Source organism: Heptranchias perlo, chromosome 14 (assembly GCF_035084215.1).
Source record: "Heptranchias perlo isolate sHepPer1 chromosome 14, sHepPer1.hap1, whole genome shotgun sequence".
NCBI lineage: Eukaryota > Metazoa > Chordata > Chondrichthyes > Hexanchiformes > Hexanchidae > Heptranchias > Heptranchias perlo.
Genome location: NC_090338.1, coordinates 27,747,134 through 27,763,969, shown reverse-complemented (window position 1 = coordinate 27,763,969; position 16,836 = coordinate 27,747,134). Strand labels below are relative to the sequence as shown.

General features: G+C 41.5%; 1 protein-coding gene across 1 annotated transcript in view; it reads right to left on the bottom strand.

The window, feature by feature from the left end:
* LOC137332382 (long-chain-fatty-acid--CoA ligase 6-like) overlaps window positions 1-16,836 on the bottom strand; it is a 79,307-nt gene that overhangs the window by 18,520 nt on the left and 43,951 nt on the right. The window contains exons 11-14 of the mRNA XM_067996160.1: window positions 8,557-8,634; window positions 4,198-4,332; window positions 2,555-2,689; window positions 1,418-1,513 (exon numbers count right to left, since the gene is read on the bottom strand). Coding sequence (XP_067852261.1) covers window positions 1,418-1,513; window positions 2,555-2,689; window positions 4,198-4,332; window positions 8,557-8,634 — 444 coding nt within the window. The remainder of the gene's footprint in view (window positions 1-1,417; window positions 1,514-2,554; window positions 2,690-4,197; window positions 4,333-8,556; window positions 8,635-16,836) is intronic.

The window sequence follows — 16,836 nt, the reverse complement described above, 5'->3', positions numbered from 1 at the left end:
TGAAAATCGCCCCTACAATGTCATGCAATGTTATGCTTACAATGCCACCTACACGCATAATACCTTTTATTAAATGTTGCCAACACTCAGCGTTTTTAACATTAAATAGATATATATATATATATATATACTTGGAACACAGTTATTAAAAAGATTCTCCTGAAAAGGGTTTAGTAGTGGCACAAGGCCAATTCTCCCTCAATTTTTCTTCTCACAATGAAGTGGCTACCCTCTGCTCATCACCATTCCATAGCAGCATGGAGGAAGATAGGACCTAAGCACCAGAGTAATCACATGAGCAAATACATATTCGCTATTCAGTTGTAGTGTATGCTCATGCTCCATACTCCCTTATTTCTCATCATCTTCAACACATTTACACTTCCTACATCTTATACAGGTTCGCTTCCAAACTACATAAAAACACACAACAAAATAAAAGAAATGCATTTAGTCTATTTCCAATTTCCACAAATTAGATATACATGATAAAGAAATTGTTATACTAGGTATCAAAAAATCTAGTAATGATTGCTCAGCAATTAAACTACCAAAAACCTTTCAGCTGCATTAATTATTCATCAATTATTCCTATCAATAAATTCAAGTAAATACATTGATGTATAATAACAATTTTTTAATTGCTCAATCTTTCTACATAAGCACTTGCTCCTGTTGTACTGAAATTGTTACGCAGTCATATTTTTCATTGTTTCTTGCAATGTTTTTCTGTTTTCATGATTGACCGAGGAAAGCTAGATCTTGAGTGGTTGTGCATGTTTAGCATTTAAAAGAGCACCATTGCTCATGAAGCAGTGCCGTGTTCAGCATCTAGCATAATGACATCAACTTAATTTCATTAATTTCATATATAACTTAATTTCATTATCTTGCATCATCACTTGTGCAAATTAAGGTGCAAGATGAAACAATAACTATTCCCTCCCTAAGCCATCAACAACCCCTCTTGATTTAACAGATACATATATTCATCCTGCAAAGGTGTTTTCTCCAGTAAGACTGAAGTTCGGATTAGAGGACATGCTCTTCTATAGGGCATTCACATTTTTTTTTCTTTTGCAGGTTTTCTCTGGGCACTTCTAGGAGCTGAGAAGACAGTCAGGGTGTCTAATCCCAGATGCTGCCAAACCTGCTCTTGGATTGCCATTATGAGGCATGTGACATTTACCTACTGTAGGATTTCTGTTCAATCTTCCCCACAGCAAATTCTGGTTTATCTTCAGTGCCTCCCCAAAGCAGATTAGGATTGAACCTATGGCCCATCTATCTCTTTGTGGTATTTGTGTGTATTTTTGGAAAGCTGGTGAAAAAATGTACTTATTTTTTATTTGGATTATTTTTAAAAAACATTTTCTCATGAAAACTGAAAGAATTACAAAAGTACTAGTTTTCATACCTGGCAACCCAGTGCTGCTCTTAGGAAACCAAGAACAGCAGGAGAGGCAGGAGCAGCGCCTGTGACAATCATTCTCACCTTTCCCCCAAGACTATCCTGTGTAAACAAATATCTCCAAGTTAACAGGAAACACAATGACCAAATGCAGAGCAAGGCATACATTTCACAACAGCTTTTATGTTGCCTGGGGTGTCCAATGATTTAAATTTGCTTACAAAGTGCAATAAAAATGCTCCCTTGCAAGTAATAGTTCACTTAATTTTGGGTTTTGGGAGAGTATTTTCAATATAAATTGAGGAAGCCAATAGATTTACATTCTGTTAATTCCTTAAATAACAGTCAGGAGGTGTCGGAGGTTCAAAAAAAAATCAATATTGGTTGGGTCCTGCTGTATATTTAGCCGCTGCTAATTTTTCTTCGTTCAGATACCTCCCATGTGGCCCTAACACCAATCTGTAAGATTCCTTATGGGGCATCATGCTAATACTCCCATAATTAATGTCAGCAGCACGATTCCCTGTGGAGTGGTAGATCTCCATGAGATTGAAAAATAGAAATAAAAATAAGTATACTTTTTTTAAAAAACAATATGAGATTTTAAAATGACATTATTACCATAAAATTGGGAACTGGCATTTTATATTCATGGTATCATAGTAAGTACAGCACAGGAGGAGGCCATTCGGCCCATCGTGCCTGTGCTGGCTCTTTGAAAGAGCTATCCATTTAGTCCCATTCCTCTGCTCTTTCCCCATAGCCCTGCAAATTTTTTCCCTTCAAGTATTTATCCAATTCCCTTTTGAAAGTTACAAATTAATCTGCTTCCACCACCCTTTCAGGCAGTGCATTCCAGATCATTACAACTCGCTGTGTAAAAAAATGTTTCCTCACGTTGCCTCTGGCTCGTTTGCTGATCACCTTAAATTTTTTTCTGAAAATATGCTGACCTATATTTTATACGAACAACCATTTTCAAATCAAGCTGCAAGGATTAATTTTTCAGTACATCAGTTTAGGCACCAAAATGCCATTCCAAAGCATTTTCTGGGAGAGAATTCTATAGACAGGAGAGCTGGTGTGTTAAGCCTTGCCATTAATGGTCTATAAGGACATTTGTAAAATGAAGAATTTTTTTACCTGTATTTTTTTGAAAAAGAGTTTGTCCCATATGCTGTCATTCCTTATGATGCCATTTCGCACTTCAATTGCCTTTCTCCTGGCTGCAAATTCCAATAGCCAGCGCTTTACTGGTGTACCTGCTTGGCTAAATATCTTTTAAAAAATTGGACAAAATTTGTACTTTAGTGACATTATATCATGAAAATATATACTTTAAAGGCATTTTTAACCCTGCCCAATCGGTGGAAATGGGGCAGATATGCAGTTAAAAACACCAGTGGGTTTTGCCGGTTGAGTTCCCACTCTCATCTCAAAGGTTCCAATTTTAACCTGCTCTCCTGAGCGCCGGAAACCCTTATTTAAATATGCAGATTATGTTCTGATGACATCATGGGTTCCGACTGCTATCTTAACCAGAGGCTTCTGTGGGGAAGCCATTGTGGCTTACCCGCTAGGCCAATCTAGCAGGAAGCAGTTGGGGCCAGAAGAGGCCCAACAATATATGTGGTTTTACTTCTTTTGATTTTCCTTGTGGGTCCAGATGGAGCAGGAATGGTCACAAGGAAAATTTAAGCGCCCCCTGCCCGGAGCTTCCCTTCTCCCCTCCTGGTGACTTATCTGTGCTAGGGACCGTTTTTTCGGTCCCTGGAGGTGGCTTTCCGCCGCCCGACATTGCCTTCCCACCGGTTTCGGGTGGGAGACTGACTGGGCTTATGCAGGCGGGAGTTAAAAGCTCTTGGGCCTCACGCTGCTGAGGTTGGGACAGTTTACCGCCCGCCTCAGCCCTCAATCGGAGTTAAAAGTTAAAGAACTTTAACTAGCAATATAGAGGCCACTGGCCTTACTGCACTGAAGCCAGCCTTGGAGGCCTGTCTTAGCCAATTTCTACCCCGTTCCAGGCAGATTTCTTGGCGAAGGCTTAGGAAATTATCCTAAGGATGAAATCAGTTGGGGTTAAGGATGCATCTTCATGGTAAGGAGAGGATCCACCCATCAAATGGTGGGTAACCTGATAGCATGAGTGGAAAATGTAGCCCGATTTCTCCACTGTCTTATCTACCACTCTCCCACCATCCACCCTCCATAAACTCCAACTCATTTAAAACTCAGAGCTAGAATTTTACCTGCACTAAATTCACCCATTACCCTTGTCCTCGCTGCTCTACACTGGCTCCCTGCTTCCCAATGCATTGAATTTAAAATTCTTATCCTCATTTTCAAATTCCTCCATTACCTCTTCCCATTTTACCTTTGCAATCCTTATTCCCCTCCCACGTCCTTCAGTCCTCTGACTCTCGTCTTCTGTACATCATCCCTCCCTCAACCCCACTAATGGACATTAAAGCTGTTCATGCCTTAACCCTATCTCTGCAACTCTTCACTAAATCCCTCTTCTTATCTTCTCTCTTAAAATCCATCTTTTCAACCAAGTTTTCAGTTTCCTCTCCTAACTCTTTCACATGGCTTGGCATCCATTCTTTTATTCTTTTTATCTATTTTACTTGTTTTTCTCCTCCCTGTAAAGTGCTTTTAGATATTTCTCTACGTTAAAAGGTACTATATAAATAAAAGTTGTGGTTGTATTACTACCTTGTAACACAACCAGTCCATGTTGTGCTACATTTACTAAACTGTGCATTAATACACAGAATAGAACTCACCTTATCATACATTCTATTTAACAGTCTTGGAACAACAGGAAAAATAGTCGGATGAAGAGCCTTCATATCATCAGACAGGAGCCTAATGTCACCTTGGAAGAAACCTATCTGGCCTCCGTGGCAGATAACTACAGACTGAAAGAAAATTAAATCATTTTTACTTAAAATAGACCTAATGGTGCTGTTATACCAATTCTTCAAAGCATCTCAGATTAGCCATGAGCAGATATAGTATTCATAAAACTATTTGCATATTAGAGACATCAAGGCCAATCCTTATTGCCTCTGCTGGTCGGGAACAGGGCGGTAGCACTCCAAAATTCAAGGTGCCGAACTTACCATTCTGTTCCTGCTCCCGATACATCTGCCACCATTTCCAGCTAGTCCTGGAACTGGGCAGCCAGGGCACCTGCCTGTTTCAGCCGGGTGCCTCATTACGTCATGCAAGTCAGGGTTCTATGATATACATAGGACCCCAACACAATTTTCAGATACCATGGGAAGAGCACGCACTGCACATGCACACTATTGGAATACTCCACCTGGTCCCACAAAAATCTTAGTACCGCTGCCAGCTCTCTATGACCTCCTCCTGCGATTGCCTTCAACCGATTCCCCCCTTTAACCTCTAACTTCTGGCTTGGCTCAATGGATTATCTGACAAATTTCTAGCTTGCAAGATTGTTGCGCTGGCTCATCGCTTATAGAACACTAATTCTATGTAAATGGCTCGGGCCTCTTGCCGAGGACATTGGATAGGTGGCAAAATCGCTCTGCCCATCACCTGCCTGAAGTCTGCTGAAAGTTAAAATTAGCCCCATTGTGTCAAGTATATATTTTGGCCACCTTCAAATTGCATTACTAGTTTCTCCTGCTGATAAAGCTATGTGCACGCATGTGTATTTCTGAATGTGCATGTGAGAAATGACAATCAATTTTAACTACGCTATTTGCATTTTTCCTGCACTTTTAACAGTGCTAGGCACCTCCAGGCCCTCTGCCTGCTGCCAAGATCAGGTTAGTAGCTTGCAATATCAGCTTTAGTCTTTGAGCTGATATAGGAGGCACACAATATGAACCAAAACAATTAGGTTGCCAGAAATTACCCTTCCATACCCTACTGTGTTCAAACCAGTGACCTATTTAAGAATTAATTAAACTTGCCCTAATTTTTTTCTTAAGGGTGATTCTCCTTCTTATTTTCCTTCCAGAGTAGCATAGATGAGATAAAGAAATGAGCAAGCACAGACAGTAGGCTCAAATCTGTATTGCATCAAACCTTGGCACAGTGCATCAGGACTCCAACTCACTGTATGACCTCCGCTGTGCAATATTTATTTTCCAACAGTGGGCACATGACTTCACAGAATGATAGTATGAGCTGATCTAGTGTTAACATAATGTAAGGTCTAAATACTTGCTAAACTAACACCATCATTTTTGATATTTGATAATGTCATAGTAGGCCCTTTTATGGTGATAAAAAATAAAGTCATATGAACTTAATTTTCTCCCTCTCGTCCATTCTTTCTGTCTTGCCAGGCCATACCCATATACTGGTTGAGCGGGCAGGTACACCTGTTTCCAAGTCACTGTCAACATCGGAATTGTTCTTCATTGTTAGCTTTCCGAAGCCTCGTGCCTGTCACCAAAAGTCAGGTGGGGCACGCTGCTCTAATACCACTGCCTATGCTACCGATTATCAGCTGCCACAGACATATTGGAGTAATTGGTTGGGACTCCCTTGATGATTTTCAACCATCCTTCTAAGGAGCCTCTTTGGAGCCAATCACTGCCTCTCTGGCTACAATCAAGAGCGAGAGGGCCAATTCTATCATTGGCACATTCATGCAAGGTGCAGCACCACCATAGTGTCTTCACTGCCTGTGCCACTCTTGAGGCATTAGGAGATCGACATGAGTAGCTAAAGATAGGGTAAGCATCTGTCCTTCACTATTCACCTTAACCTGATAGCACAACAGACATATCTGGGTGCATACCCAGATTCTATGACTATTTAGTATAGCTTGTCAGGGACAGATGCATTCTAAGAACATAAGAAATAGGAACAGGAGTAGGCCATACGGCCCCTCAAGCCTGCTCCGCCATTCTATAAGATCATGGCTTATCTTTAACCTCAACTCCACTTTCCCGCCTGATTCCCATATCCCTCGATTCCCCTCGAGTCCAAAAATCTATCTATCTCAGCCTTGAACATATTCAACGACTCATCATCCACAGCCCTCCGGGGTAGAGAATTCCAAAGATTCACAACCTTCTGCTTGAAGAAATTCCTCCTCATCTCAGTCTTAAATGGCCGACCCTTTATCCTGAGACTATATCCCCTAGTTCTAGACTCTCCAGCCAGGGGAATTCTGCCATTTCAACAGTTCCATCTTTGAATTTGTTTTGAATGTCACACTAACATCATAGTATATTTAAAAAAGGCAAAATTGTGCCTTTTTCAGAAATCAAAGTGATTCAAATGTGACACACCTCTGTTAGTCAACATTTTTTTTACATTTTGTTAATGTAAGTAAGCTATAGGATTCCAATCAGTCACTACAGTCTATTCCTTTTGATTCAAAGTCACGTAGCTCTGATAATACAATTTTAGCACTAAATTCCAACTTCCTTGTATTATTTACATTGGTTAATTAAAATTATTGAATAATTTTTTTAGTGCAAAATGACTGCAATTACAGGAATAGACTGTATCGCACACGCAGAGATGCTAGGTAGGTAGGCAGGAGAGGTTAAGTAGGGTGTGGTTTAGAGCCTTATTAACAAGACATTGTAGAAACACCTTTTAATTACTTCTATTGTGTAAACCTTTATGATTGGGATTAATTTGAAATTTGAATCTAAATCATTTTCAGTTAGTATCTGTTCCAAACCAACAGAAAATCAAATATGTAATATTGCATTGCTTAGATGTGATTAACACTTTCGATAAAAAAAAAATTCTTGGACAGATTAACTATATCCTGCGACAATTAGAGACAAAGAATGTGATTTGTGAAGTATTGAGAGTCATTTTGAGGGGGTCAATGAACACTGGGGAAGTTCCAACAGATTGCAAACAGACAAATGTAATTCCTGTTTTCAAGAATGGTGACAGACCATACATGGCAACCAGAAACCAACTAGGTTGATCTCAATATTTGGTAAACTAATGGAATCAGTAATCAGAATCAAAATGGAAGAGTACCTGTATGAAAATAACCTAACAAAAGACAGCCAACACAGCTTTAGAAGGGGTAGATCTTGTCTGATCAACCTCGTCAACTTGTTTGAACAGGTGATATCCATGGGGATGTCACTATCATATATACTAGACTTCCAAAATGCCTTTGAGAAAGAACTATAAGAGACTGCTTAACAAACTGAGGTGTGTGAGTATTAAGGGTAAGAAGTGGCAATTAGTAATTGGCTAAAGGGAAGAAGGCAGAGCACTGTTGTAAGGGGAAATACATCATAATGAAGGGAGCTAGAGTGGAGTGCCCCAGAAAACACTTATTTCTGGTATACACAAGGGACGTAGAATTACAGTTTCAGATTACATCAAGCTCTTCAACCTTAAGAATGAGTATTCTCAGAGATGCCCTTAGAGAGATATGCAAGATACTTAAGAGAAAGCAAATCCAAAGTATTACTTTCAGATATGCTAGGGCATCAAGAGGGCACAAGGTTATGAAGGGCAAATTTAGGACAGACATCAGGAAGTGTTTCTTTACACAGAGGGTGATCAATATTTGAAATGAGTTGCTAAGAAGCGTGGGTGAGGCCAAGGCTCAGGACTAGTTTAAGAAACATCAAGATACTGTAATGGGAAAATGACAGGGTTGATATTCTAGAAGGATGATCATTAATTGGGCTGACGGACCGTCTTCATCCAAACCTACGTTGTGAGTGCATTAAATTGCACTGAATCATGATAACTGAGAAAAAGTTGCATCATGCTGCATAGTGATGCATTGACTAAGAACTTCATGTAACATTGTGTGTGATGATATTGATTTAGAACAGTAAGTCGCACTGATCTAGCACATTATGTTTTGTTTCACAGAATCACAAGCAATGCAACTAAATTGCATTCATTAAGATGATGCAATTGAAGAAATTTAGAAGAAAAGCATTAAAAAAAATTCTGCATAAATATGGTTATTAGTGGCCACAATGTGTCTCCAGTATAATCAGTAAATAGAGAAATACAGCATTAATGCAAATCTATACTACTCTTCACAAGTGCTTTACTGAAAGAATAAGCATAAAAGACAGAGAACAGCAAATAAGTGTACACTTTTTAGGTGTGATGAACAGTGGCAGACATTCCTTTGCTGCCTTTATCCTTCTTACCTGTACCATTCTTTCAAACATGTGTGCTAATGGCAAGTAGGAAATATGTACATCATCAGATGTAGGCAACCATTGGCTCTGTAAAACATAATAAATGGCACAAGCATGGTGAGATAGACTCTTACCTGGATAACTCTCTCAAACATGTGAGCCAGAGGCAAGAAGGAAATAAGGACATCGTCCTGTCTTGGAAAGATCACTTTCTGCAGAGGGTATGAGGGAATGTGAGACAGAGAGGAGAATACACTGACAGAAAGACAAAGAGAAAATTACAAGAGAAAAGAAAGTGACACCAGAAGAAACGGACATGAATTAAGGGGCTTTGTCATCTCACAGGGTGTGTGGAGAGTCAGTAAAAGGTTAGTTACATCCTACAACATCCTGTGCTGTTATTATACACAGATTCCATCACAACAAAATCTACTCCAAACAAAACTCCAAACTTAGCCAACTCAATTCTGATGAAAGGTCATCGACTTGAAACGTTAACTCTGTTTCTCTCTCCACAGATGCTGCCTGACCTGTTGAGTGTTTCCAGCATTTTCCATTTTTATTTCAGTGATATCAATGATAGTAGCAACAAAGGTAAGTTTGCTATGAAGTTGTAAACAAAACTTTAAAAAAAAACTTTTCAAAAATTCAATCTTCAAATAAAAGTACAAAAGATATAATATGCGTGGAGAGGAGAAGGTAGGATTAACATTTCAGGTCGATGCCCTTTCGTCAAAACAATTCGTCAGGGTTCTGACAAAAAGTCATCGACCTGAAAGGTTAATTCTACCTTCCTTTCTCCACAGATGCTGCCTGACCTGCTGAGTGTTCGCAGCATTTTCTGTTTTTATTTCTGATTTCCAGTATCTGCAGTATTTTGCCTTTTATAAAAATGTATTTATTTTTTTAATTAAAGTTGTTCTCCATTTTTAAGGCCCCCTTCCTCATAAAATGCACTGTTCCTTTGGCTCCTGGCCAACAGATTGTTCTCAGGCATCTGTCAATGTACTCTGCAACTGGTTGATATAAGGGTAACTGGTCATCAAATTTTTCTTGCCTTCAAGTAGGAAAGCTCCTCCCTGGCCAAATTTATAATTTGCCACATGGTGAATTGCAGGCAAAAGCTACATTGTTTCACGAAGGTCTTAAGCCACTGACTGCCATCATTTCCACACCCTCCCCTAACTTCGGCTTTCTGCAGTCACTGCAATATTGTGCTTCCAAACTGGCTACTCTCTGAGCTGTAAATTGGCAATGAATGATGCCATTAACATCACAACAGCTAAATGTTGGGAACACTTTGTGACATAGCCCCTTTAAGAGCAAAGAGATCAACACCACAGTAATGAAATAACATGTACAAAGTATTCAGTTAGCACACAGTACAAGCATAGCTATATCATCTGTCCAGAGGTTTATTATTCAATTAACACATTGACTGGAGAAAACACACCTTTCAAATGACATCTGGAAAACAATTATTTTTTTCTTGATTTTATTTGCCTTCCCTCTCTTTAGGTTGTTCCTGCATCACATTTCATTTCCTCCAGTAAGAGAAGCATAGGTAACCTGCTCCTAGGCTCTGCCAATTCCCAATGTTCAGCCAGCGACTAGGAAGTGTGCAAGAGCACTGTACTTCTGCTTCAAATTTTTAAAAATATTATTGTACATATTGTGTGTCATTTATTTGCATTGTAGCAGGGTGCAGCTGGAGACAATTATAGTAAGGACAAATGTCTCACAAATATGACGACTGGTAGGAACACAGGAATTACCGACAGATGTTGTACCAATAGCCAAGTTACAGATATCCCGTACTGCAAGGGAAGATCAAACAATCTGAATTCACTGGGTCATAGTTGACTATAAACAAAGCGCAGAATTCCAGGCGATAATAATCCCTCCCTCAATATGGAGAAAACGTCTGGGGCTTCTGATTGTTTCCTATATCAGATTCTTGCACTGTGGAAAATGTCAGGTGGTTGCAGCCAATACCTAACCAGTCAATGATGCTGGATTCAGAACAATTCTACTGGAAATGCATGTAGCCAAAGCATATTTTTTAATTTGCTAAATTCTGAGAATAAATTAAATGCGAAACAATTGATGAGTGTTATATTTTATTTTCCACAACTGCCTCTCCCACATCGCTGAGGTAAATTGCGAGATAAATTGCTTCAGTTCTCCTCTGGTACAGAAATATTCCTGCCGAATTCTTACATTTTGAGGGGCATAATTTCAGCACAGTGAGAGTGGAGGAACAGGAATTTGTGGCAGTGATGAGAAATTCTGATACAGGGGAGCGAACACTTTTTATGTATGTCCCCCCTCAGTCATGAGATCACTTTTGAAAGCAGGATTGCTGGAATGCCGGGCTCCTCCATGAACCCTGCCCATTCTGCCTATTGTATGGGCATTGGTCTAGGTCCACACATAAACCAAGTTTATTTGCCATACAAGGGCCATTTCCAAATGGCAATCGATCCACGAGAGATTGATTGCAGTTAGGATATTGGCAGACCAGTGAGGGAGCAAAAAAATAAATAAATAAATTCAAAGTTTTGCACCTTAGGCCAGACTGGCCTGTGCCACTGCCCCCCAAAGTTCGACTGGTTGTGCAGGATGAGCACCCCAGTAGCACCATTAATGGCACAGGCACCCAGCCTTAATATTCTGATGACCCTCATCCCAGGGATTTGGGATGGGGTAGGGGAGGGAAAATGGACCGGTAGAAATCCCACCTCACCATATTTCCAGTGTCAGAGTAGGGCTTCCAGAATTTTGACCCCAACATTTAATTTATTAGTCAATGTAGCTTCAAATACTCCTCAACCCATGGTGTGGACAAAAAAAGCTGCTAACATCTTTCTCAATTTTAAATCTTTTCATCCATCAGCCAGCCCTCCTATTTATACATTGAATCTGTTTAGAAACATCAACACTTTTACTGTGGTTGAATGTTATTTTCTTATTAGCTAAAATAAAATAGCCTGTAAAGTCCTTGCTTCCATGAAGGCAGAGTAATATCTAACTCAGCTCATTGGTCTGATTTGATATGCAGTTTTACTGTTTGGTGTTTATAAGTTTGTCTGGTAGTAAAAGGGTAGTCAAAGGAAGGGTGGGGCTGATTAGGGACCAAAAAGGAGATCTTTTTGTGGAGGCAGAGGACATGGCTGAGGTATTAAATGAGTACTTTGCATCTGTCTTCACTAAGGAAGAGGATGCTGCCAATGTCACAGTAAAGGAGGAGGTAGTAGAGTAATTGGAAAGGATAAAAATAGATAAAGAAAATAGAAAAAGGTTTGCAGCGCTCAAAGTAGAAAAGTCACCCGGTCCGGATGGGATGCATCTTAGGTTGCTGAGGGAAGTAAGGGTGGAGATAGCAGAGGCTCTGGCCACAATCTTCCAATCCTCCTTAGATATGGGAGTGATGCCAGAGGATTGGAGCATTGTAAATGTTACACTCCTGTTCAAAAAAGGGGAGAGGGGTAAACCTGGCAACTGCAGGCCGGTCAACCTAATGACGGAGGTGGGGAAACTTTGAGACATTGGGGGGAATTTTAACACGCAAGAATGGGAGGATTGGGGGCAGGTGGGAAGTTAAAATAATAGAATTTTGCAGCATGACAACAATCCGGCTCCAATGCACCCACTTACGGGTTTAACGGAGGAGCGTTTGGCTGCGTGCGAGGATCCTACTTGCCGGAGGTGGGTCGATAATTAGTACAGACAGGTGGGTACTTATCACAGCAATAAATCTCGGAGCGCGGGATCAGCGATACAAGGAGGAGAGAGGAAAGGAGGGAGAGAGCGGAGCGCAGGATCAGTGATAAGAGTGAGAGAGGAGAGAGCGGAGTGTGGGATCAGCGATAAAATGAGGAGCGAGAGAGGAGAGATAGAGCGGAGCATGGGAACAGCGATAAAAGGAGGAGCGAGAGAGGAGAGATAGAGCGGAGCATGGGAACAGCGATAAAAGGAGGAGCGAGAGAGGAGAGATAGAGCGGAGCATGGGAACAGCGATAAAAGGAGGAGCGAGAGAGGAGAGATAGAGCGGAGCATGGGAACAGCGATAAAAGGAGGAGCGAGAGAGGAGAGATAGAGCGAAGCATGGGAACAGCGATAAAAGGAGGAGCGAGAGAGGAGAGAGAGCAGGGAGCATGGGATCAGCGCTAAAAGGAGGAGCGAGAGAGGAGAGAGAGAGCAGAGCGGGGAGAGAAGTGAAAAAAACACCTAAAGTGACGTTAGCACAAGGGAAGGAGTTGATTGGTGAGTAGCTGCTGAGTGTATTTTTTTAAGTCTTTAAGTTTATTTTTTTAAAGTTTAGTTAATTATATAATAAATGGCAGGGAACCTCAGACCCATTGAAAGCACATCTTGTGCCATATGGGAACCCCAGGACGCTTCCCATGTCCTGGACAACCACAGTGCGGGAAGTGTCGTTAGCTGGAGGAGCTCAAGCTCCAGATTAGAGGAGTTCAGACTAAGAGAGAGAAGAAGAAAATCTAAGGTTGGTTTACAGTGTATTTGTGTAAACACACAAAGTGTGGTAATCAAGATTGGTGAGCTGCAGGAGCAAATAGCCAAATGGGAATATGATGTCATGGCAATAACGGAGACCTGGCTCAAAAAAGGGCAGGATTGGGTACTAAATATTCCTGGGTAGAAGGTGTTCAGGAAAGATAGGGAAGGAAAGAAAGGAGGGGAGGGTGGCAGCATTGATTAAGGAGAATATTGCAGTGCTGGAGAGAAAGGATGTCCTGGAGGGGTCAAGGTCAGAATCTATTTGGTTAGAGTTAAGAAACAAAAGAGGTGCCATTACACTACTGGATGTATTCTATAGGCCACCACCTAGTGGGAAGGATATAGACAAGCAAACTTCCAGGGAAATTAGAGAGAGGTGCAAAAGCCATAGAGTAGTGTTAATGGGGAACTTCAACTATCCTAATATAGACTGGGATAGTAATAATATAAGGGGCAAAGAGGGGAAAGAATTTTTGAAGTGTGCTCAGGAGAACTTTCTTGACCAGTACATTTCCAACCCAACGAGGAAGGAGGCATTGCTGGACTTGGTTCTGGGGAATGAGGAAGGTCAAGTGGAGCAAGTGTCAGTAGGGGAACATTTAGGGAACAGTGATCATAGTATCATAAGGTTTAGAACAGCTATGGAAAAGGACATGGACCACTCTAAAGTAAAAATAGTCAATTGGAGGAGGACCAATTTCAATGTGATGAGAACAGATCTGGCCCGGGTAAATTGGAATCAAAGACTTGCAGGCCAGACTGTAATTGAACAACGGGCGGCCTTTAAAAAGGAGATGGTTCAGGTACAGTCTGGTTACATTCCCATGAAGGAGAAGGTTAGGGCAACTAAAGCCAGAGCTCCCTGGATGTCAAAACAGATAGAGAGTAAGGTGAAGCAGAAAAAAGGGGCGTATGACAGATATCAGGTTGATAAAACGAGTGAGAGCCAGGCTGAATATAGAAAGTTCAGAGGGGAAGTAAAAAAGGAAATAAGAGGGGCAAAGGGAGAGTATGAGAATAGACTGGCGGCCAACATAGAAGGGAATCCAAAAGACTTCTATGGGCATTTAAACAGAAAATGGGTAGTAAGAGGAGGGGTGAGGCCGATTAGGGAGCAAAAAGGAAATCTACTCATGGAGGAGGAGGGCATAGCCGAGGTACTAAATGAGTACTTTGCAGCTGTCTTTATCAAGGAAGAAGATGTTGCCAAAATCACAGTAAAGGAAGGTGTCGTTGAGATATTGGATAGGCTAAAAATTGATAAAGAGGAGGTACTAGAAAGGCTAGCTGTACTTAAAGTAGATAAGTCACCCGGTCCGGATGGGATGCATCCTAGGTTGCTGTGGGAAGCAAGGGTGGAAATTGTGGAGGTACTGGCCATAATCTTCCAAACATACTTAGATATGGAGGTGGTGCCAGAGGACTGGAGAATTGCAAATGTCACACCTCGTTCAAAAAAAAGGTGCAAGGATAAACCCAGCAATTACAGGCCAGTCGGTTTACTCTCAGCGGTGGGGAAACTTTTAGAAAAGATGATCCGAGACAGAATTAGCAGTCACTTGGACAAGTGTGAATTGATTCGGGAAAGCCAGCATGGATTTGTTAAAGGCAAATCGTGTTTAACTAACTTGATAAGAGTTTTTTGATGAGGTAACAGAGAGGGTAGATGAGGGCAATGCAGTTGATGTGGTGTATATAGACTTTCAAAAGGCGTTTGATAAAGTGCCTCATAATAGGCTTGTCATCAAGATTGAAGCCCATGGAATAAAAGGGGCAGTAGCAGCATGGATACGAAATTGGCTAAGTAACAGGAAACAGAGAGTAATGGTGAACGGTTGTTTTTCAGACTGGAGGGAGGTGCACAGTGGCGTTCCCCAGGGGTCGGTGCGAGGACCACTGCTTTTCTTGATATATATTAATGACTTGGACTTGGGTGTATAGGGCACAAATTCCAAATTTGCAGATGACACAAAACTTGGAAGTGTAGTGAACAGTGAGGAGGATAATGATAGACTTCAAGAGGATATAGACAGGCTATTGGCATGGCCAGACACATGGCAGATGAAATTTAACGCAGAAAAATGCGAGGTGATACATTTCGGTAGGAAGAATGAAGAGAGGCAATATAAACTAGAGGGCACAATTCCAAAAGGGGTACAGGAACAGAGACCTGGGGGTATATGTACACAAATCATTGAAGGTGGTAGGGCAGGCCGAGAAAGCGGTTAAAAAAGCATACAGGATCTTGGGCTTACTAAATAGAGGCACAGAGTACAGAAGGAAGGAAGTCATGATGAATCTTTATAAAACATTGGTTTGGCCACAACTGGAGTATTGCTTCCAGTTCTGGGCACCACACTTTAGGAAAAATGTGATGGCCTTAGAGAGGGTGCAGAAAAGATTTACTGGAATGATTCCAGGGATGAGGGACATTAGTTACGTGGATAGACTGGAGAAGCTGGAGTTGTTCTCGTTGGAACAGAGAAGGTTGAGAGGAGATTTGATAGAGGTATTCAAAATCATGAAGGGTCCAGGAAGAGTAAATAGAGAGAAACTGTACCCATTGGCGGAAGTGTCAAGAACCAGAGGACATAGATTTAAGGAGATTGGCAAAAGAACCAAAGGTGACATGAGGAAAAACTTTTTCACACAGCAAGTGGTTAGGATCTGTAATGCACTGCCAGAGGGGGTGGTGGAGGCAAATTCAATCATGGCCTTCAAAAGGGAACTGGATAAGTACTTAAAAGGAAAAAATGTGCAGGGCGACAGGGATAGGGCTGGGGAGTGGGACCAGCTGAATTGCTCTTGCATAGAGCCGGCGTGGACTCGGTGGGCTGAATGGCCTCTTTTCGTGCTGTAACCGATGATTCTATGATTAACAGGCATTAGAATTTAACTCCACCAGCATGGGTTTCCTGGGCCGTGGGAATCACGGCAGTTAAAAGGAGGCGAGAAGGGCCAAATCCATGAGGTAAGCCTTTTTACTGCACTGCTTGTGGGCCAAAAAGAGCAGGACTGCTTCGCCGCAGCTCACCAAGCTTACCTTTTAAGAACATAAGAACATAAGAAATAGGAGCAGGAGTAGGCCAATCAGCCCCTCGAGCCTGCTCTGCCATTTAATAAGATCATGGCTGATCTGATCCTAACCTCAAATTTAATTTCATGTCCAATTTCCTGCCCGCTCCCCATAACCCCGAATTCCCTTTACTTCTAGGAAACTGTCTATTTCTGTTTTAAATTTATTTATTTAATGATGTAGCTTAAACATCACGCGATCGGCCGAACCCCCCACGATGTCCGACTTCCCCTACACTCCCGCGATCGGCTCCCCCATCCAAGTCCCTGATCTCTCCCCAACGTCCCCATCCAAACCCCGAAGATCCCAATCACTCCTTGGCTGCTTTCCCGCCCGACAGATAGTCAGCCTGTCAATGTGGCTGGCTGTCAGGCGCAAAACCTGTTGAAAAATTTGAAAGACGTCCCATCGTCAAAATCATCATGATGTGCACGAAATCCTTACTTCCCTGTTTCCCATCTGAAAATGCAACCCCCACCCACTGCTCTCTTCCTGACTCCAAGCTAATATCCAGGCCAATAATCTGAGACAATATTAATTATCATTTGGAAAAATATGGGGTAATAAATGACAGCCAGCACGGATTTGTTAAAGGCAAATTAGAATCATAGAATCATAGAAGTTTACAACATGGAAACAGGCCCTTCGGCCCAACATGTCCATGTTGCCCAGTTTATACCACTAAGCTAGTC